This window comes from Bactrocera latifrons, unplaced genomic scaffold, assembly GCF_001853355.1.
Source record: "Bactrocera latifrons isolate USDA-ARS-PBARC rearing strain unplaced genomic scaffold, ASM185335v1 scaffold_8, whole genome shotgun sequence".
In the NCBI taxonomy this organism is placed as follows: Eukaryota; Metazoa; Arthropoda; class Insecta; order Diptera; family Tephritidae; genus Bactrocera; species Bactrocera latifrons.
This window is the reverse complement of record NW_017537489.1, coordinates 3,170,724-3,195,270: the sequence shown is the minus strand read 5'-3', so window position 1 is coordinate 3,195,270 and position 24,547 is coordinate 3,170,724. Positions and strand designations below refer to the sequence as shown.

The window sequence follows — 24,547 nt, the reverse complement described above, 5'->3', positions numbered from 1 at the left end:
CCTTGTAATTTCCAAAAATTGCGATTATAAACTTTCGAGTCGAAAGGACTGTTCTCGCTTTCTTTCGAGGTTTTGTTATCTCGCTTATCATTAATGTCTGTCCTCGCCTATCTTGGATGTAGGTTTCCCGAGTAATGTTGGACTGTATCTGGGTATCTGCTTTTTATCCGGACAAGCACAGCCTAGCGACTTTTCACAATTTATTTTTGGTGGGAAAATGGACAATGAATTTGGTCAAGAGTATACTGTCCAGAGTTAGGCATAAGGCAGCGTTTTAAGTAGCCGGCCCCCTGTATTATATTTCTAGCTGAGTTCTCTGCTATTGTGGAAGCTGCGAAGCTGGAGTCAACATCTACGTAGAGAGCCAAGCACCAATCAAGGCAGTAAGCTCGTATCGCAAATCGGTCCAGAGTATCTTGGGAAGCAGGGCAGCAGTGGAAAGTATTGGCAGAAGTAAATAACTTCGGTTCTACTAGGTGCCTGGCCACAAAGACGTCGAGGATAATGAAATAGTGGACGAGATTGCCAAGAAAGGTGTACGGCTAACATCCGAAAACATGATCAACATTTCGAAAGCTATGCGTTGTCTATACACCGATCTTCACAGAAAGATGTCAAAGAAAATTAAACCCCGATGCAACAAGCTATCTAGCAAGACTAAGCTCAAGCATCTGGGGTTCCCACGGTACACTGGGGTAGGTATAGATTGTGTGGTCTCTTTTAATTCTCGTCAAGCAAATTCATCCTATAGGATGACTACTACTCATGGATTTACTAACTGAAATACATCTGGTTTCGCAAAGGATTTAAACTGGTATATGCCTGGCTTACCAGATTAACCTAACCTATTCTTAGTAGTAGCCGCTTTCGGGGCATTTTAGCGTCGATTACCACAAATATTTAGAAGAAGAAGAAAAACCGTATACAGATTCCAAAAGCTCTTTGATTTTAAAGCGCGATTTATATTCGAAACATTCGACGATATTGCCCTTTTTCTATATTTTATAAATCACAGACCACGAYTTCGATTCGGTACTCATTTTGACAGTAATCATCTACAACAATTTACTTTAAGATAGTATATAAGATAAAAAATAAAACAATGCGTTTTTTATAAGCAGCACTATGTGCTTCTGTTGAGCTTTATTAAAAAACTGAAAACACTTAACTTTAAGGTTTATAATCTAACCTATGCTTGAGCCGGCCTACGTGACCAAAGATGCTTGGTCAGCTAAAAGGGTTTGCGCGTGTTTCGCTCACTTAAGAATTTAGCGGATGCGCGTTTAGCGCAGTTGCACTTTTGGTTGTAATAGGACTCCAAAGTATGCAAACGGTTTGTATGTTTCTAGCATATAATGTGGGAATGGAATTTATGTAGAAGTTCATAAAATGTTGTGTTAACTTATATGTACTTCTATTTCTTGCTAAAGTGGTGTCGTCTACCGAGGCTTCAAATAATTATTGGATCACCCTCGTATACGAGTATACATGGACAGCTTCGATTTTAGCCTCATATAAACCTACGTGCCTCTTGAAATACTGCTCCTACCAACCTTTTGATAATTTTTTATATTTTTAAAATATTCGCACACTCACATTTGTTTACTCGTGCTGTAATGGTCATTAATAAACGATAACACTAATTAGCCTAAATACGCCGACAACCGTTTACTTTATGCACTCGGCTAGTTATGAGCAAAATATCACATTGAAATGTAGAAAAAACTTAATTTAATATTTTAAGTGAATTTTAATGAAATTTGTCAGCATATGCGGAAGTCAATTCTCTGGAGAGACACAACGCATAAATCAGCCAATTATAAGTTGTATTGTAATGGCAATTACCTTCTACGTAGAAGGTGTTGTGGAAATTTTAGCATTGTCCACGTAGAATAAATTATAAATGAAATAAAATTCTTAACTTTTTATTAAATTAATTAAAGCACTTAGAATAGTATGCGCACGCACATACACACATGTAAATATCAGCGGTGTTTTGTCCGTATTGTACGTGATCGAGATTTTTCCATATAAGCCGCCGTGAAAAAGTAAAGCAATTGTTCTATAAGACAATTGTGCATAAACAACAGAGAAATATATGCATATAATACAATTCCTATGATTTGCGACACAAAACGATATCAGGTTTGAATTACAAAGCATTTTTTGCATTTTTCAAATGTTTTCATTACTTTTACGCGTTCAGGTGAAGAACTCGTTGTAGATAGAAGTGATTGCAGGTACAGATTCCAGAGAACTTTGTATACATACTACAATCATATGTGCATTGGATCATATAACAATAAAAAAAAGTCGAGAAAAGTTGAAGATGTGCTCTTCCACATCACTCGTGCCGAATACTTACCTTTAAGAACTTTGAAAATTAAAAATTTGACATCCCTTCAACTTCAGCATTCGTTAATTCAAGCACGAAAAATTAATTAATCACACTTCCCCTTTGACCGCAGCATTACTAGTGGCTTATCATCACTCAAATTGTGAAAATGTGACAATTTTTTTTGTTAACGTAGCCATTCAACTGAATGTGAGTTTTGAATTTGATGTCATTTTGTGAAAACATTTGGTATAAATTTAGACGATGTGAAAAGGTTGTGCCAGTGTGAGTATAATCATAATGGTTAGGTTAGGTTAGACGTCTTATCAAAGATCGCATGTGGAGTGTTATATATGTTACTTTACAAAGCCATAGAAAATAACAACTCCTGTGTTTTTCTAGCTTTCGCGAAGCTCAGCTATCTAATAGTGAAATACAAGAGGATACGGCAGCACCGACCCGTTACCATTCTACCGCTAGCGGTTCTAAAATGGTTTTTCTTACCCTCTCATCAGCTTTACAGTTTCTTGCGGTTCTGTTGTGGCTTGGCACCAATAGCAGACTAATCATAAAAGACACGCGATGCTATTGATAACACGCACAACATCGCCGATCTGCTTTCTGAGTGGATTCAGAGCAGTGAACCTTAATGACTGCAACCTGGGCCTGGGAGACACTGCAATAGTCAGGAAGTGTGATGCTGGAGTTGATAGAGATCTCCTGACGCTAAACCTCTCCATTAACCTTCCTCCCAAACTTTGACCCATCGTTAAAGAAGCTCACTGCCCTCTCCTCCAACGGCTTCTTCCTACACACAACTCCCTCGCCGGTATATGGGCAGAGTAGAAGCCGCCAGAATTCGGTGTGGCAACTCCATGCGGAGTACCAAGCGATCCGGTATGATGTTAAAATGAGAATTTCCGTGTGTTCCTACACGTGCCCCTTTAGGAACCCAGACTCTCTAACTCTGATAGCAACTTTCACAGCCATACACCTTCCAACGATGTCTGCGGGCAATATGAACAAGAAGGCGATAAGTGCCATGGTTGGAGTGGACCTTAGTGCATCACACATCGTTGTTCGTTGGACGCTCTTAAGTCTTTTCGCGAGTGCGGTATTTTATAAACCTCTCCCCCACATAATGACACTATACAACATAATGGGTTTGACTATGGTGTCGTAGTGCCACAAGTTCACTTTCGGTGAGAGGCCAAACCTTTACAGTAGTACAAGGCAATCGATACATTTTTGCTCTCTCTTCGATATTCGGCTTCAATGAAAGCTTAGAATCCCGGTGCTATATAGGTTCAAACCGGCAGACGAGCAGAACGAAGAACATGACTAAATCGAATCAGCTCATGACATTTATCATTTGTAGATCTCCGACGTTTCCTTTTTGCTGTTAAAATATTTGTGGAGAACTTAATATACCCTATACAGAGTATACACATTATAATTATTTATAAATCATTATTATTTATAACAATTATCTTTTATAGATCATTTATGAAAATCGTTTTAAATATAAATATATGAATATGCATGTATGTGTTACTACAAATGTATAGCCAACAGAAGTTATACTTTACTTTCCTATATCTATCTAATTCAGATAACTAAAAATAAACTTCCTCAAACGTTTAACTATTTAAAAGCATACTAATTTATAGTAAATGTAAATTTGGCAATCCAAACACACTTGAAATAAATTTTATAAATCAACACATATTATTTTGCTAATTTCCTTTACCAACTCAGCCGAATATATAATATAATGGCAACTGTATTGGTGTATTGGTGATGCGTGCAACAATTAGCGGCTCAATTTCATTGTATGTACCCACTCATTATCACAGCAGTTGCATGCACAACAACAATATATGAACCACGCCAACAACAGATGAACCAAGCCAGCAAACTGCAGATCATTTAGGTACTAACTGTCTTGGCCATTTGTCTGCCTGACCGCACACACCAAACTGCCGCGTCATTTGGTTTTCCACGCCAATGCGAATTTGTGCAACATTCGCGACGCGAAAATTTGCAGCATGTATTTCCATGTTTATGTGTGTGTGTGTGTGTGTAAATATGGGCATGTATTTGTGTTGCAGGTTAGTTTTGAGTTTGAGTTTTTACTAACTGCGGTGAGCTGCACATAATAATAGTATGTATAACACTACTTTGCCTTTGGTGCATTGTTTGGTGACACCACTTCACCACTTGGCATTGTTGTTGTTGTTGCTCACCTGTTTTGTCATTGTTTAAGGGTGTTGCTGTCACTGGCCGCAGGTGGACAATATATTTCAAGTTGACTTTTTCACTTTGCTTTGCCAACAACAACTCGCAGATAATGACAGTGCAAAATGGATATATAAACCGGTAACTTGTTGCTTGTATTTCGCTATCTAATTGTTTTGGCTGTATGCAAAAGTCATTCTCGAAGCTCTCACGACTCATGCGCCGTTTAGAAAAAAATTGCATCTTTTGTGTGAGACAATGCAAATGTGCAACATAAAACACGCTTACTTTAAATTAGTGCAAACTTAGACTGTCTATTTAACTGGTTTAACGGTATGGACAAACAATTTTTTTTTTTTTGCTTAAGTTTAAGAAACTTGATATTTTTAGTGTAGAGTGTAGAGCGTCAGAGTTTTACTACTTGGTTTTTTGCGATAATTGACATATTGAAGGTAACTCTCCCACCACTAAAGGTAACCCACCTTTCATCACCGGTTACCATCTGTTTCAGCAATGGACTGATTTTGTTGCGATTCAGCAGCTATCCGCATATGAAAATTAGGTTCACGAGGTATTTTAGCGATAACTAGGTTGGCACCGTTACCTCGAGCTTCTTTTTGTATTCAGCTTTATTTAAATGACTCCGGACACTTTTTGGTGCTATGTTTAGTTCATAAGCAATTGAAATAGTGCTTATATGACTATCAGACTGAATGATTTTCAATACTTTATCGATTTTGTGAAAATTGACATATCTGACCGCTGTGCATCTTTGACACCAAAATTTTCGGAAGAAAATCGGTGAAATCAAAATTGCGCTTGATTGGTGACGTCCATAAAACTATTCACATACCCGCCTGGCTGGCGTATTTCCTCTTTAGTGTTATGGCTTCTTCAGAACCCAGACTTTTCTGTTTCTATGAGGCATACATATGTTTTCAGAAAAAGACAAGATTCCTTTTTTTCCCAATATCAAGCAGTCAAGCTAGCTACCATTTTATTACCCTTAACAATACTTTTATCAAAAATCGGCTTAAGTCTGAGGCTTCATCAAATGCACTGATCTTGATCAATATTTAGTCAAAATAAGAAAAAACGTTAACTTCAGTTGCACCGAAGCTAAATACCCTTCACAGGTGCATTTCTGTTAGTGATTATGTGTTCAGTTTGTATGGAAGCTGTATGCTATAGAAATCCGATCTGAACAATTTCTTCGGAGATTACATTATTACCTTAAGCAGTAATCTATGTCAAATTTCGTGAATATACAATGTGAAATGTGAAAGTTTTCCATACAAGAACTTGAATCCGATCGTTCAATTTGTATGACAGCTATATGTTATAGCGGTCCGATGTCGGCAGTTCCGTCAAATGAGCAGCTTCTTGAAGAGAAAATGACGTTTGCAAAATTTCAAAACGATATCTTAAAAACTGAGTATACAGACAGACAGACTAACAGCAGGCGGACATGGCCAAATCGACTCAGCTCAACATACTGATCATTTATATGTATATTCTATAGGGTCTCCGACGCTTCCTTCTGGGTGTTACAAACTTCGTGACAAACGACCCTGTTCAGGGTATAATTAAGTTACGCCGATTCTGAAGCTATGATTTCTATATGTCTCCTGTGATTTGCATTCAGTATTGATTTGGTCATAATTAACGGTTCTAGAGAAAATCGAGGCTTGGCTCTGGACGTATTTTGGAAACGTTCGTATTATGGCTTATATTTATTTGACGATTATATACACCATCCAATGCGAGTTCTATAGTTAAACATAGAATTTTGATCAATTTTCATTGGAGTTATTCAAATTAAAAAAAAAAAATGATCAAAAAGAGATTAATAGCGGGGTTCTGTAATCAGTCTCTAGTCTCTATTTGAAACATTTTGTGGTAAAATCTCAATCTGTGACTAGTTACTATTACTAAACAGTCTTTAGCTTTAGTCTCAAAATATTGCCTCAAATTTGAGACCTGGTAGTTAGCAAGTCACAAAACCAAAAAGAACTATTGTCTACCATTTTGAGTATACTGAATAGAGATCACCATAGATATTAATCGATTGTCGTTTTTTATTTTTTGTAAGCAACTCAAACACGAAAAGCTTAAAAATAAATAAATTTTACATAAATTTCGTTAATATTGTGAAATAAAGTACACATATTTTTTTTTTTTTTTTTTTTTGTTGATAATTATGTTTTTTGACTATGTTATTGAAAATTACATATTTGTTATCGACATATTTATATTCATTCAAGTATAAAAACATCTCTGAATAATGAAATGTAATAGAGTTTGTGATTATCACTTACAGTTTAGCAAAATCGTCTCAAGTCTCAAAAATTGTCTCTGTCAAATTTAGAGTCTTTATACTGTATCACTGTACAGAATCGCACGGTAAGATGTACAGCCTTTCTATTAAAAATAACATTAGAGTGTTTAATTGGAAATATATTATATTAAATATATTATTTATTCATTGAAACGAATTACAATGAAAAATAATTCTGCTACCAATAAAATATAAAATCGCTAACAAAAAAGCCTTCGGTTGAATCGAAAATACATTTGTAAAGATTTTATTAATATTATATAAATTATAAATGTAAAGGTATAACAACTTGATGTCGCTATCTGAGTATATTAAGTATGTTATACGTACCTTGTTGTTAATGAAATATAAAGTTGTTWAGCGCTAAGTGCGCTAATAATAATAAGTAGAGCTCTTTATATAAGTGGATATTTCCTCACTTAAAATCGTAACAGTCAAGTTTAAAGCGATTCGTATTGAAATTTTGCAAATCACCAATGCAAATATGCTTAAAAAGTGCAATGCAGTAAACCGAGCTGATTAAAAACTAATTTAGAACTATCTGATATGGAGGTTAGACTGGTCCGCTCTCTATACAAATGCTGTCTCTTTTAACATTGAGTTGTATAACAAGAAATATTGAAAAGTTTTCTGAATTAACTCATTGAGGGATGGTAAACTTTAATGTAATATTATTTATGTACATACAAATACAAATACATCGATTAGAGGTAAGCATCATAGATATCAGTTATATATATATATGTAGATATAGATATAGACATATCCATAAACCACTGTTCAACCATTTTACGCAAGTATAATAATAAAGTTGTCATAAATTCTAATATTTATACCCTGAACTGAGTATATTAAGTTTTCCAATCTATTTATAATACCCGAAAGAAAAGGTATATATAGTAAAAAAAATAATCAGCAAGACTAGCTGAGTTGATTTTTAGTCCTTCAGCTTTAAGAATATCGATCTTAAATTTTGAACAGCTTCTACTTTTTAATTTGACAAAGTTATTCAAGAAATTTGGTAAAGTTTATTTACAGTCACTTGCTACAGTCTTCGAAGCATGTGTTTAGATCGGTCAAGCATAGTACATAGCTAAAATACAACTAATCGTTTGAATGGAAAACAGTTTATTTGACGAGATGACTTCACGAAATTTAGCATGGATTTTCATTCAAGTTAGCACTTTAGTCTGCGAAGAAAGAAGGAGACGTGATAAACATTGGGAAATCCATTCATAATCTATTCTCGACAGAAGCATAGGCTGTAAGACTGAAAAAGTCATGTGCAAAACAGTAAATCGGAAGTACACAAAATTTCGTACTGGATAGAAAAGACTTTAGGAACATGATCGGAGTACCAACTGGTCACTGTGTGCTGGCGGCACACGCCCGCAGAATGTGCTGCAAGAAATGTGTTAAGTAGAGCACCATCGAAACAGTGGAACGTCTCTTGTGTACATGTCCCCCATTGGCAAGACTATGCTGTAAGCAACTGTGATCCCCACGGTATGATACACTGGAGGAGGCATCGATAGTAAGACCGCAAAGTCTGTTGAAATTCGTGTCAAGCGCAGGCATCCTAAAGGATGACTACTTCTCTTGAACCTAGGAACTCCTTAAGGTATCGCAATGGACCAAAACTGATCTATGCATGGCTTATTGGCCTACCAATTAAAATCAAGATATCTTTAACGCTTTTATCTTCATTTAAGTACAACTGTGTAGGGTAATATAACGTCGGCGTAGCCGTTTTTTCTGATTTTTGATACATGACTAGATTTAAGCTCAACCTAACTAGTTTCAAAAATTCTAAAAATTCCAAAAAAAAGGTTAGAGCTCAACTGTCAGTTATGTATATCTTACCTCCGCCCAGAAATTTTGCCAGATTTTAGTAAAAAAATATTCCAGTCTCATATTAGCTAAAAGTCTACACAGAGGAATAAGGTGTACATAACGGTGCCACCGAAATAATGAAGCGGAACGGAAGCACCGAATTTTTGAGTAAGACAACTTCCAAAAAACATTTATTTCAATTTGCTTATATTGCGTTTATAGTGAGTTCAGCTCTCATTATCTTTGTAACTAACTCATTTTTAGTCCAGAAGCCACTACTTCAACTAGTACAATTTAGACTAATTCAATTGAAGGCGATAACCTCTAATTGTAAACTAGTTTTATTTTGCCAGCTTGTTAAAAATATCACTATTTGATATACGTACATGTATAAACAATAAATATACTCTACTGTATAAGTACTGTTATATAAAAAACCTTAATATGCGTATTGAAATAGAAGCAGACTACTTGTAGAATGGCTTGCATTTCATCTTGCCCCAAATGCTTATTAGCCATATCGTATTAACCAGTCACTCATGACAATGATTATTGCACACTTGAAAATATATTATATATCCACTAGTAAATACATAGATATGTACATACAGGCATTCTTAAGTAGGCTTTCGGCAGCGCATGCGCAGTAATAAAATTTCACACAAAATAACTTTTGTTGGCTCAGGGGCGGCAAATGCGCTACTGTACAGTCAGCTTATCGCAGGCGCACACAAATTTCAGTAGCAATATGCATAGACTATCATTTAGCGATTTTTAGTACATGGGTGGAAACTATTGTTACTCATGTGTCACTCCTTTTGTAATGCAATGGCAGCGTAATTTCACCTCTTGCTTAAAATATTTACCAAAAATCGACTTGCGATGCTCAAGCTTAACGCTAAACTTACCGACACACTCATACACATCCAAATAATATGTTATATGTATATATAAGCACATATACTCTTGTAATAAATCTGGAGGTGTTTCGCATGCGTGGAAGTAAATTGGCAGCTGTGCAGCCGGGCAACGTAGAAATCGACAGTCAGCCAGTCGAACAAGCAGCGGCCGTGCAAAATATTTAAGTGGCAAAGAGTTAAATATTTAAACGCCTTGCATAAACAAAACTGCCAGACACCAGTAGTGGATCCAATGCATCTAATTATGGCTGCGAGTGTGTTACTGTGTTTCTGAAGGTATACTTTTAGTTTATGGCCGCGGTTAAACACGAGCAAGTAATTGTCGAATATGAATATGAAAAGGTTTCACTATTTTTTTTATTTTTATTTTTTATTTTGCTTTATTTTTTTATATTTTTTTTTAATATTTACTTTTATGTTTTTTTTTTTAATTTTTTTCCTTCAAAGCGCTTTTTTATTATTTAATTAACGGCAACTTGCCGGAATATAACGCGAAATATGACCGAGTGGCATGAATGGCGCGGCGCTGTGGAATTCCCTTGACCTTGAAGATGTTGTCTTAACGCTTTTCGCTTTTATTGGCCATTTTTTCGGCGTATTTGCGCAACTTTCACTGCGTCACCGGCGAACGAACGAGAAGAAGCGCTGAGGCAGCGATTGCCGTACTAACATGTTCAAACCAAATTGACCATGCTATGTGTGCGGTTTACGTTCAGCGGCAACAGCAACAACTACACCAATAAAGCGGCGAAGCAGAAAACAAAAACAAAAGCGTATTTTGGTGACAGCCGCAGCGCTGAGCCGAGTTGGTACGACAATACCACGCCATTATAAAAAATTGCCACTTTTTAACAACAACACAAAACGCAAAAGCAAATGCAAAACAGAAATCTCCATATTGTCTCGTTCGGGTATCGTTATAATATGCAATAAAAGCGCTTTTGCGAATTCAAGGTCGCCACTGATGGCTTGCGTTGCGCTCAAACTGTTACCATTTATTCCACGCTTTCATATGGTTTGCTGCTGTTGCGGCTGCGCAAAATATTATTATAACTTTTGTGACATAGTTTGACTCGTTTGCCGGCTATTGGTCTTTCAAGCGCTTTATATTTGACCTATTGAACTTTAGCGCATACTTTTGTTACAATTACTTTATTGAAGTTGGGATGAATATTTGCTAGAAGTATAATATATTGAGATATTTTATTTTTATTTTTTCATAATTAAATATACACACGCTTTATATTAAGGGAGCCAGCTTGGTATTACTTGGATTAATAGCAACAGAAATCGGTAGTTTTATCTTCGTTCTAGTGTTGTTAAAAAAAGGATCTTTCATAACTTCCTCCAAACAATTTTGTAGTCAACAATATCTTTTAAATATCAGCATTAATCTGTCGGCATGTGATAATTCAAGCAACCTTGAAACCTTTTTTTCTCACTTTTAAATCCTAGTGGACAGCCCTCTTTGTTTCTCAACATAATTATCTAAATTAGGATTAGCTATCCTCTTGTAAATTCCATGAATGTGAAAGGTGATAGTTTCAAGTGCTGACTCGCTTAATAAGTAGCGTGAAGGAAAATATATATGCCTAAAATTGTTTCAAATTCAAAACCCCATAAATATATTTATACTATAGATAAATGCAGGCAATGGTCGAATGATGAATGACTAATAAAATTTTGGGTTTTGACAAAATGGCGACTTCACAAAAAGTTCGTTCTTGGTGAAAAAATTTACGTTTCAAAGAGACTTAAAAAATCAAAATAGTTATAAAAATTTGGTTCGATCCTTACCTGAGAAATATATTTATGAAGATCATGTGAAAATTTTAGTTTGATCAAACAGGTCGGAGAAATTGATTTCATAAATTTAAAGACCGCGATTTAGATATTGTCGACCATCCGCGAGAAGGCATGAAAACACACTTTCAAAGACGGTGAATTAAGGACTTCGCTCGATGAAGATCTGTGTCAAATGCAAGAAATGTTTGTTTCAGCATTGGTAGTCACCCGCAAAACCATTTCGAAACGACTCCATGCGTTGGAAATATTTCAGAAACAAAGAACTTGGGTTCCTTAGAAAATCAATACAAATAGAGGTACGAAAAAGTTATGCTGCATGACAACGCTCGGTCTCACGTCGCCAATCCAGTTACCTGAAAACGCTTGAATGAGAAGTCCATCCAATATTCCCCAGATATTGCACCGTCCGATAATTATTTGTTTCATTCGTTGGTACAAGGTCTAGCTCGGAAGCAGTTCCATTCATAAGACGACATCAAAAATTCCTTAACTCTTTTATCATAAGATAAATAGTTTCATCTTAGTTGTATGCGAGCTTTGTCAGAAATATAGAAAAAACTTGTGACTAACCATTAGCAATACTTCGAATTATTCATTTGTAACCAATTCCTTACAATAAAATTGCATTTTCATTAAGAAATAGCGAAAAGTTCTGCACCTAATAGTATTTAGAAGAGATCAGTTAATCATTTTTGAATCATTCATAGAAAAAATGCACAATTTCTTCAAAAGTTTCGGGTTACTTCTCTAAAAAAAACCCCTTAAACTATAACGAAGCCTTTGAAGCCTATTTATTTCGAAAAAAATCCTTGTAATAATTCGCTCAGTCCTTTGTATTTTTTGCATATTTCGGACCCTACAAATATAAAAGCTGTTTTGTGTTTTTTTTTTAGAAGAACTAAATAGTTTTCTGAACTACTAAATATATAACTGAGAATGTTTGCGGCCTTAAAAAATGAAAAAATCTGCACCGATCCAGATTTGTACCCGCAAATTATTGAAGTAAGTAGTTTGACGGTACTGAGATATATATTTTCAAACTTAATCCACAAATTTTTTTAAGTGTAATGGGCAATTGTTAAATTTTTCTACTCTGGGGGAAAGGTTTTATTAATGTCATAATTATGCTGAATTCACAAAATGTCCACAGCAAAGAATAACAAAAAAAAGCAGCTGAAGAAGCAAAAATGCATTCGCTGGTGAGTTTCCAAAGTGCATACATACATATACCAATACTTGTAGGTATGTGTATAGAAAAGTAAATTTTTAAGACATAATGAATGCAAAAAAGAAAGCACTCACCAGCGTATTTACTTACCAACTTCGGTTGCCAAAAGGTGGCTCGAGCATTTTTCGAAAAGAAATTTTCAAGTGACGTGGATTTTAGTAAAATTAATCGAGTCTTTGTGCCCTGCTAGCATTAAGTGTTTCAAATATTTTTCAATGCTAACAAAATACTGCGCAATATTATTGTGAAAAATTAACAGCAATGCTAATATTTAATATAGAAAGTGAACAGCAATAAACCAACAAACTGAAAATTACTATGATTACAAAATTAAATAGCCGTTTTCATCATAATTACAACTAAATAAAAATAAATACTTTTCTATCAAATAACATAAAACAAAAGTTAATCACATCATGGTCTCCGTCGTTTGAAGTTCGCGTGTGCATCGCATGTGGAAAAGCTTTCGTTACAAGTTTTCTAAGTAACGGTAACGGTGAAGTGCATGTGCATTATTAAGGTGGACGACAATTGATTGATTGTATTTATTGACAAACACAYAAGTTTTGTGATATTTTTGTTTGCATGCAATCTATGATTTTTCCCATATTATAAAGCTGAATCACTATAATTTTAGTTTTCTAACGAAAAAATGATTCTACGTCGTAAGAAATCGGTGAAGTCGGTGCAATTTAATGCAATGCGCTCGTTGCTGCACTACATTTGTGGCCTTTGCTCCAAACGCGTCGCGTCACAACAACAACATTTACCAACACAAACACTAGAAAAGCAGGCGCAAGCAAAAAAGTTGCCCAACCATTATGAGAATACGAATATATGGGTGGATATCGTGACTTGCGAGTCGTGCGAAACATCCTTTGTGCTCTACACAAATCTAGAAACCAAATTGGTGGAGGTGAAAATTTGGTCATTGGGTAATTAGATAATAATAAGTAATTAGATAATATTTATATCCTCAAAAGTGTATGTTAAGTTTCCCACGAAGTTTGTACCATTCAGAAGCAAATGTTCTCCATACTATAAAGTTCATATAATGCAACCAGTAGAGGATATAAAAATTATCATCCTGACGAGCTAGGTCGATTTAATCTTGTCCTTCGGTATATACCCGAACTATCTGCTCAGTTTTTTAGGTATCATCTGAAATTTTAAACACGTAATTCTCTCCTCATGAAATTGTTCATTTGATGGCACTGCATCGATCAAAATTACGACTTTACATGAAAAACATTTACAAAAAATTTTTCATAGGTTACTTATTACCCAAATTATCTTTACAATCTCCGATTAACTTGCTCATATCGCACTACTATAGAATGCAGCTACCATACAAACTGAGGGATCGAAATCAAAATATAGATTTTTTCTACACCCTTTTACTTTATAAAAATTCTACTGTGAAGTATATTATAGCCTCGGTGCTGCCCAATCAATATTTTTTCTTGTTTTGGCTTCTCTTACAAGCAGTAATCTCTCACACACAAACTTTAGGAGCAACTTTGAAAGGTGATAATTTGGATTCTGAAACAAATATATGGTTCAACAGTGTTAAAGTACGATTTAAAAAGATTTCTCAGAAACTATTTATAAGCTCGGTGGATGCTTTGTCCAATATTCTAAAATCCAATAAGGCTTCCTTATCTTCAACTTCGAAATTATCTCCAGTAACAGGTTCACGAGAGCTCATACCAAAAACTGATACTTCCCAGTTAAAAGTATTTCGCTTTGATATAGTGGATATAGCGCTATTAATTTATTCTGAGGGGTTTATCTTCTCTGTTAATCTGTCTGAAATATAGCATTCTTAATACAACTTCTTGTCTGCTGTCAGAAGTGGATTCGAAGTTGACAGAGGAACAACGTAAGTCAATAAATTTTTTTCTCAATGGAAAAGTTAAATAAATTTATTAGGAGCGCCATCAGCTAGATATTGCACCACTTCGATGGCGTATTCATACACAAACTTTTCGTCACCAAAAATGATGTATTTGATGAATGAGCTGTAGCAGTGGACGGCTACGTTGTCAATCATATCTTCAACGATCTCTAATCGGCATCTCTTTCGCAGAGGACTCCAGTCTTTTGATACGAGTCTGGCATTGAAACGGTTCATACACAAAATTTTAATAAAAATTCAATTGATTCATAAGAGATTTTGTGATCCTATAGTATTTCTCTGATGTGTACACGACGACTTTCAAGCACTCTCTCTTTAAATTTTTCGATGTTATCGTCATTAAGAGAGGTGCGACTCGCATGAGGCAAGCTTTCGTTGACTTCACGACCTTCACTGAATGCTCAAATACTTGTGTTCGCGTTTAGTTTACTTCTCCAAATACTTCTGCAACATTTTCAACGCTTCTGTAGACAAGATTTCATTGGAAAAGAAAATTTCAAGCAATCTCTTCGTCCAATATATTTTTCATGGTAAAAATCGCCAGACAAATCTTTCACGTCGTAAGTAAACAGTTGGCAAAAAACACAATCATTTACATATGAAGGTCAAACTACACATGAACATTAAGAAAGACTGTAGCAATCTAGGTTAAAAATATTGATCGATATGGGTCTGCCCGCACAGTTTAAATAGATCTGTTTGAATTAAATTATTTTAGTTCAGTCAGGACTCGTAGTTTTCTTATACTTAGCCTCAAAAACAAAAATTTTGAGCCGAGCTTCTGTAAAGTATATTTCATTTTCAGCTAGAGGTTAGGTCTTCTATCATTAAGAATTGGGTTAAGCTTTCAAACGATTCTTCATATATAGAAAAATAACTAAGATGTATTTCATAACAATCCTCCTCGCCAGCCCTAAATCACAATATCACCAAGTTTCCATCTCCAAGTAAACAACTAAGTGACGATGTTTCGTTTACGAAAGATATAGTATTTCCATGAGTATATATACGAACACTTTTGCTTTCAGTTACACAAATATTTTCAATAAACTAACGATGCTTTTATTACCTTTTAGTAATGGTTAATTAATATTCAACTAAGTGTGTTTCATAACAGAATAAAATTGTTTTACTATGTTATTATTGCAAATAATTAAATAAACAATTATTAAAAGTATACTAAATGGTTATAAAGGCCTTTAAGGTCTTATGATAGTAACCAATAAAACTAGAAATTGCGTATGTGTGTATGTATGTGCAGAAAAGCCAACTCACGCCTGACTCACGCCTGATTCTCGGCAGCTCGCAATACACTTCACTAGGCTCAAGGCCAATGCCACAGTCCTTGGGGGAAGTTTAAAAAAGCAGCACAATTTAAGTGTTGGTTATGCAATCGTCAGCGTAATAAAACACCGTAAATCATGCGCAACGGATGATTCGAAAAGTTCACAATGTCACTTGTTTTACGCTCTCAATAAATGACTGTTCCTAAAATTCCCAACCGCAGAGCATAGCATCGCCCAATTTTACAACATCTTTCGACATTTCAAGCAAACATACAAATACTTATGTAAATATGTAGACGAGTGCTAGCATTGTCGGCTATTAAAGTGCAAGTATGGTATATGATATTTACTCATGGTTTTTGTTGCCTTTTCTGTTCAATTAACACACTGCGGCGAGTGTAGCTACCCATACATACGTATGTATGTATATATCTGTGTACGTATGTGTCTGTACAAACATTTACCTGCGTATATACGTATGTACAGAAATCGAAGTGTGACATCCGCTCTCAGTTAAATAAATAAAGGCGAATATTCGAAAAGGAACACAGATTTATATAACAATAGCCTTCATTTTTGAGCTCACTGTGTAGCGCTAATAACATGCAACGGTATATATTTTATAATCCAAAGCATTGAAAGAATGATAAAACATCTGGAAGTCTAAAAAAACAGAAACTTATATGCTCTTCAACTGCAGTTGCAGACTTCCTGATCATTGCAGTCATGCCAGCGGCAGTGGTTGCCACTAGCGCAGCAATAGATATACTGCTCTAGTGACGGGAGAAAGGTTGTTTCGATTCCTTGTCTTTGACATCGAATTGCTACATGGTTAGATTAGTTGCGGTGCCTGGCCACAGCGGAATTGAAAGAAACGGCAAGCCTGATGAGCTTGCTAGGTCAGATACTTAAGTCTCACTAGTTGTAGAATGATAACGGGTAGGATCTACGCTGGCTTCTTGCGATGTGTGTGCCCTAGCGTTGTCCTGAATGAATGCGAAGCCCTTTCCGTTGATCAGTACTGGCCATTTTTTGCACTTGTTTGCTTCAATCTCATCAGTTGTTTTCAGTAAAGATCAGAATTAATCGTTTGACAAGGCTGGAGCAGCTCATAATAGATGATTCATATCCAATCCCACCAAACACTCAGCATAACCATTTCAGGCTTCAATTATAGCTTTGCGACCATTTTTTGAGCTTCACCACGTTTGGATCCTGATCCTTTTCGCACATTATTGTCGAGATATATCCACTTTTCGTCTCCTGTTCCTTCGGAAATTTTTCGATTTCATTTCGTTTCAGCAAATTCATTTCAAATTTAACACAGACAATTCATGTGGTACCCAAAGTTTCTTTTTGTAGCCAACTTTTTTAAATGGTTCAAAATCGTTTGATGGTGAATGTTAAGTTCCTTAGTGGTGTCATGGCTGTTTGTAAGGTCCCGGTCAAACTTTTCATTGATTTCATTGACTTTTTCAACGAGAGGTCGACCAGAGCGAGATGCATCTCTCAACATTGTTGTGCCACACTAACTGAAACAGCATCGTCTCCGTAAACTTCACAAATTTCATTGGAGGCTTGCGTGGCACTCTTTCCTTTTATATACAAAAATTTCAAAATATTGCGAATTTCTTCATTATTTTCATTCATTTTTGAAAAACTGTAACTTTCCTCGAATAGATTTCTTTTTGTTTAAATGAGCTTAAAATCTTATCTTTTTAACGCTGTATGGCATGACACAATGTGATTGGTAGCACTGATGATATACGACTGCAATGACATCTATTGACAAACTACGAAAAGTCTTTTTCGACTATCCAATATATTCAAATGTGGAATAAGTTTTTGGAATAATCTAAACTTCAAACTGTTTCTAGAAGGTGAAGTTATTTTAAAATATATTGTTTTTGGTTTTCATTAGCCATCTTCTGGGCTCTCTATGTTCGAGCTCTTCTGTCAGAGTAAAGGCATTGTTCTCCAGTTGAATTCCGGAATAGAACGTATCTTCTCATTAAAGAAGTTTAAACGGTTGCTTTCTATTGTTTGGTTCAATTAACAACATTCTTGCTCAGCTGCTGAGTATAAATAGGAAAGCAAACTTAACAACTCCTTGCTCTGAATATCTATTGGTTTACCGCAGCTACTTTGATTTCAAACAACTACTTGTTCGATTCGCTACTCTCCAAGCTTTGGCGCATCAAATACAGTTAAATTATTTGGCTGTTTAGGATTAAGCCTTACAATATGTACAGTATATGCTTCAACTTTATTAATTATATTAAAAGTTGTCTTATCCCTCCTTCATATCATATATATTCTATACCAAATATCAAATGTATATAATCAGTGCATATTGCTTATATCGACAGTATGGCGTTGTCAATAACTTCAAAAACTGTAAAAAAAAAAAGATTTTTGAACCAATATACTTGCAACTGCATATCGAATTACCGTTTGCCATGAGGTTGACACAAAACAGTAAAAGCCAGTCGAATAAATTTTATTTACTTTTTTTGTCCAGAAACTCTTGCACAACAACAACTGTTGAAGTACGAACTTGTAATGAAAATATTTTTTAATTTGCTTACCGACTTATTCCTTATTCAATTTATTTTTATTGATATTCATTATTTTATGTTAATTACACATTTTATTTTCTTCATTTATTTACAGATAGGCTAGCTGTGATAATTATTGGAATAGTTACATTAATTTTAGGTATATTGCTATCAACAATACCATGGTTGGATTATTTTATATTAAAGGTGAGTGGAAAAATCTTTGAATTAAAAATATATGATTCAGCTGCCAAATAATTTTCTTAAATTTACAAATTATTAAAACAGTATTATAAACTAGAAACATATAGTTTCAAAAGGGAAAGCCAGTATGAAGTAACTTTAACGAGTATACGTAGGGAGATCATATATGACTTGCTTTATATTAGGTTGTCAAAAAAGTCTTGTGGTATTTTTGCGGTATTTTTATAGAATTTTCAATTGTTCATAAAATTTTTTTTGATGACTCATGCCCAGCTCTTGACCGATACTACGGCTGCTACTATGTCGGTCTCTTTCGACAAATTCAGCGATTTTATCGCAGTTCTCGACGACAGGGCTTCCGGAGCGTGGCGCATCTTCGACCACCTCTACACCAGAACGGAAACATTGAAACCATCGTTGTGGGGTGGAAATGGAAACTGTATCGGGTCCATAAACTGCACAAATTTTATTGGCGGCTTGAGATGCATTTTTGCCTTTATCGTTTTGCCTTTTGCGTACTGTAAAATATGCCGTATTTTCTCTTTATTTTGCTCCATGTTTGCGACGCTATAACTCACGAACGACTTAAAAGAAACGATAATCAATCAAACACGTGTTAGCGCGTGAAATGAGCTTTCCAAACAGGTATAGCATGATCCGATGCGACGAATAAAACTAGAAGTACGCGCTCCCAGCGCCAACTAGCGAAAATATCGCAAGACTTTTTCGACAAACTACTATTATATGAGTCAACCATTCATTGCTACTATTAATAATAATCCCGAAAAGTTAAGAAGATGAGGTTTGAAATTCTAACAGTATTAGAGAGATGTTTTTTTTATGAATTAAAATATGTCATTTCAATCAGAGGACATACAGAATATGGCCCAAAAGACTTTCACAGGAATAATAAATTTCATTAATATCCCAAACGTTTTTGATATATTAAAAAAACTTTTATAGCGCTCTAAATAAAAATTAGTTCAAAATTACATAAAATAAAATAAGCCATGTTCATGCCTTAATAAATATTTCTGATGAATTTAAATAGTCTCCAGAAACGTATTAAACTTATCTAAATTTTAATATGGACGAACAAAATATCCCTTAATAAAATTCAATTTTGCAATACTTAACAATTTTATTTCTTATTTTCAGAATTTAAGGCTATGGAATGATACGTTAAGTTTTCATTACTGGCAACGACCAGGTGTCGTACGCTTAACTAAAGTTTATATATATAATGTCACAAATCCCGATGGTTTCCTGCAAGGAGAGAAGCCAAGATTGACGGAAGTGGGACCATTTGTATATAGGTGAGTAAAATTTCGACTGCACTTTGTTATTGATCTATTTCAAGTAGTTAATTAATTAAGGCACACTTTTGTACACAGTTTACATGAGAAAGCAACAACAAATTTGATTCAATGCAAGAGAGCCTGAAAATATCCTATTAAAGTGTTACAGCAGCTCACATATTTATAATAATTGTTTGTTCGATTGCCACTTTCCAAGCGTCCTTGGAAATGATAAAATGAATAGAGAATGAAATAAGAACTGAAATTTTTAAGTATAACCGATTGGGAGTGATTACTGACTTGAAAATATTTTGATAGATTATTAATCTCTACGAAAAAATATCCTTGAAATCTAATTTAATGCCAGTCATTGTAAAATATGACGAAGTTGGTCAAAGTGAAACTATTTTTGTACCGCCCGAATTATTTTTCTCAAACAGTCGAACAAATGGCAGGGTCATTATATTGAGAAAGATAAATAAAACAAGTCAAGAAGAGCTAAGATCGGGAGTAACCGAACAATTTATGCTCTGTCAATGATCAAAAACGGGTAAATACTTTGAGGTATCGGCAAAACTGATAAAGGATTACAGTCATGTTTGAAATTTTATTAACATATTTTATAAGTCGTAGACACACTAAGTCGTAATGTTTCTATAGAAATCAGTCTATCCTCAAATGATATATATATATATATATATAAGTAAGATAAATTCAAAGTGCCTAAACGTCTTACTTGTTGCTTAATTTGTTTACTGCAAATTGTATTATATTGGAAGAAGGTTTAGTTGTGATCCGATTTCGCCCGCTTTCATACCATTACACAAGGAATATTAGGTTAATATTAGGCACCGAATTTGGTTGAAATTAGCTGAGCAGGCACTGAACTTTAGGCTCTTATTTAAAAGTTGATGGTGCCACGCCCATTTTTCAATTTTGATACCTATTTATGCTCTTTTGCAATATGTTGCGAGGCCAATTTTAGAATGAAGTTTGATAGAAATAGAAATGAAAATAATTTTTAAAGGGCCATAACTCAAAAAAAATTTCAAATATTTATCTAAAATATTGAACTATTATTATTATTTTTTTACTATCAAAATATCTAGAAATAAAAATAAAAATATTTTTTCGAAATTCAATAATCTTGCTTTATCTTCTATCCCTTACTTTTAACTCAGTATACCAATAGAAGTTACTAGAACGAAGCATTGTAGAAGACTCTATACATTCTTCTACATATGTATATGTAGAGTCGTGTTCATTAAATATGTTTATGTTTTGGAATTAGATTATACAATAACAAAAAAAACTTCATGGTGTTAAATTAATATTCGGTACTTTTTGCTATTTGCGTCAAAAAAGTATGACTTTAGTCGCACTTTCGACACATGTGTGTCTAATTGTTAGGCCGGTCTCTATTTGGAGCAATTCTCTTCACCTATGTCCCGGAAATTTTCTAGTTGAAGTCACTGAACTAGTAATTTCATACTTATATGACTGGCTATATACGGCCAAAAAAAGTACTCAAAATCGCGTTAGGCCGTATAATGCTTTCTATACTAAATGTTGTTGCAATTTGGGAGCCATATTAAACTGCACTTATAACCAACGTGTATTAAGCAAATATTTCTGTCTAAAAAGCGCTCTTATGGAAAGTGTACTGTGTACTGTCAAGAAAAACTCACATAGGTTTATGGGTATGTATGTATGTGTGTAAGTAAAGCTGATGTTGAAGTGTTTTGCACAACTTTGGCAAATGAAATGCTCAACTTGCGTTATTGAAAGTGATAAAAGCGCTGAAAGCACGAAACGCCTAATAAGCAGCAACAAAATATAGGTCAATTAAAATTACAGTGTATTGGCAATAATTGCAATATTTAAGTAAAAATGTGCGTATGCAGTTTGCAGCTGTTGTTGTTGTTGCGCATTTCAAGAGAAGTGTATGAAGTTGCTGAAAGTTGCACATGCTGCAACGGCGGCTTTTCGCCAACGCCAGCGAAAATATATTTTGCAAATAAAGTTTTGCATTCATTACTACCACATTAACACATACATTAGGGTGTTTTAGAACGACTGTTTTATTTTTTTTTTTTTTTAACAATTTCTTTTTAAATGTTTCTATCTGAATGGAAAACACGGAAAAATGCAAACTTCGGTTCTTCGGAAATTATAGCGTTGACTTGGATTATTATTGAAATAATGTGAAAATATCCTGATAGATAATTTTTCATAAAATACTTTAATTTTGATACGGCAGTTTGTACGACAGTTTTTTGCTATAATAGTCCGATTTCGGCGGTTTCGACAAATGAGCAGCTCCGAGGGGAGAATAGAATGTGTGGACATTTTTAAAGCGATATCTAAAAAACTGAAGGTCTGTTGACAGCCGAAATTGATTAAATGAGCTCGTCTCGGTGATCATTTGTATACATACATATATACTTTATAGGGTCACCATGATTTCCTTCTAAGTGTTGCAAGCTTCGTGGCATCATTTCTCGAGAACTACTCAACCGACTTTCATGAAATTTTACACAGAGAGAAACAATTTATAAGACTTGGATGAAGGGTTTTTTCGATTACAACTATTTGAAAAAAAGAAAATGTTGGAAAATTTTCACTGATATTCTGATTTTTTTGTAAAAGTGTCCGCCAAAAATTCAATTTTCGATTTTTTCTTTCGTCCAAGTTCTAAATGAAGGTTTTAACTAGAATGATCATGTAAAGGTTTATCCTTGCCAACGCGGCGTATCTTTTTTACGAGAGATCGCCGAAAATGGCGTCGCAATGGCCGAGTTTAAAATTTTTTTTTCCAAAAATTTCAGAATTTCTTACGTAATGATGTATGTGTGTAACAATAAAAAATTCAAAATTTTTATTGTTTTTCTAAGAAAAAACTTACAAAAAAAGGCTGGGTTTTACCCGAGGAAAGCCATGTGATCCCTTAATGTACCCTGTTCAAGGTATAAGAAAAAATTGCATATTCTAAAATTTGAATTAAATCTGTATATGAGTCTGAAAGTGTTAAATTATGCAAAAATAGGACACCAATATTTTTACTCATTTATTTAAAAAACAAAAAAATTAGAACACTTTCTTTTGTTTAGTGCACATTCAATATTATTTCTAGAACACACGTTTGTCTAAATGTAATATGTACGAGGTGTGTTCAAAAAGTATCGCGAATTTTGAGTTTTCGCGGGTTCGATTTTCTTCGGGCATTGTGTTGGTACTCATGTCTCTCACTTATGCCGACAAGGATCGTCTTCGATGTTTACCTATTCAAAAAAATTTATCAAAGAACCTGTATCAAATTTTGTGTGAAAACCGAAATTAAATGCGCGGATGCATTCCGAATGTTGACTGTGGCATACGGAGAAGCTACCTTGGACCGAAGCAACGTTTGTCGGTGGTACGAAATGTTCTTAGAAGGCCGAGAGGATGTGACAAAAATTGGCTTTTGCACCACGATAACGCCCCTGCTCACACATCGTTGCATGTGCGCGACTTTTTGGCCAAAAACAACACAGTAATGGTGCCGCAGCCACCGTATTCTCCAGATCTGGCCCCCTGTGACTTTTTCTTGTTCCCTAAACTGAAGAGGCCCATGAAAGGACAACATTACGCTCTCTTGAAATAAAGACGGCGTCTAAGGAGGAGTTGAAGAAGATAAAAAAAAAATGATTTTTTGAAGTGCTTCGAAGATTGGAAAAACCGTTGGCACAAGTGTATAATATCTCATGGGGATTACTTTGAAGGGGACAAAATAGACATTCATGAATTTAATAAATAATTTTTGAAAAAACACAAAATTCTCGATACTTTTTGAACACACCTCGTAAGCGCACACAAATTTAGTTCCGAATTGAATTTCCCGCACAATCACTATCTCAATCTACATTAGCTTAGCTCACCAATCACTCAAATCAATTTTGAATTACAACCCAATTTTCCAGCTACAAGTCAAAGTCATTTGGACTAGTAAAAACTTGTTAACAGCTGATTAAAAACTCATAAATCTTAAGGTTATTAATATTAATTATACCAAAGGCGATGCGTACATAATTGTTTGCTTAAATTTTTAAATACCGTGAAAGCGCATTAAGCTATAAATAAATGAAAAATTGTAAAATGAGCGGTAAAATCAATAATTCGTTGAAACCATTTTTTATCAATTTACGATTTAATAGTAGAATAGTAGCACAATTTTTGGTAAATAATTGGCATAAATGAAAAATCGTGGCTAAAATTTATACTATAATTAAGTAATTAAACAATTGATGAAACTGAAAAGATGGCTAATGGTTCTCTAATAAATATTTTTAAAGGGCTGCATTGAAAGAAACAGCTGCGAGTAAGTAGTGCCCTAAAGGTGCTGGTTTATAATTTGTAGGATGGAAGAGCACCAGTTAACGTTCATAAGAATTTTAATCAAAGGTTTGCTACTTCTTCTTCTTCTTGATTGGCGTAGTCACCGCTTACGCAATTATAGCCGAGTTAACAACAGCGCGCCAGTCGTTTCTTCTTTTCGCTACGTGGCGCCAATTAGATATTCCAAGTGAAGCCAGGTCCTTCTCCACTT

At 34.7% G+C, this 24,547-nt stretch overlaps 1 protein-coding gene across 2 annotated transcripts in view; it reads left to right on the top strand.

The window, feature by feature from the left end:
* LOC108976699 (lysosome membrane protein 2) overlaps window positions 1-24,547 on the top strand; it is an 81,300-nt gene that overhangs the window by 46,095 nt on the left and 10,658 nt on the right. For both annotated transcript variants that reach the window (XM_018945955.1, XM_018945954.1), the window contains 2 exons: window positions 18,576-18,667; window positions 19,823-19,980. In XM_018945955.1, the coding sequence (XP_018801500.1) occupies window positions 18,576-18,667; window positions 19,823-19,980 (250 nt within the window). The remainder of the gene's footprint in view (window positions 1-18,575; window positions 18,668-19,822; window positions 19,981-24,547) is intronic.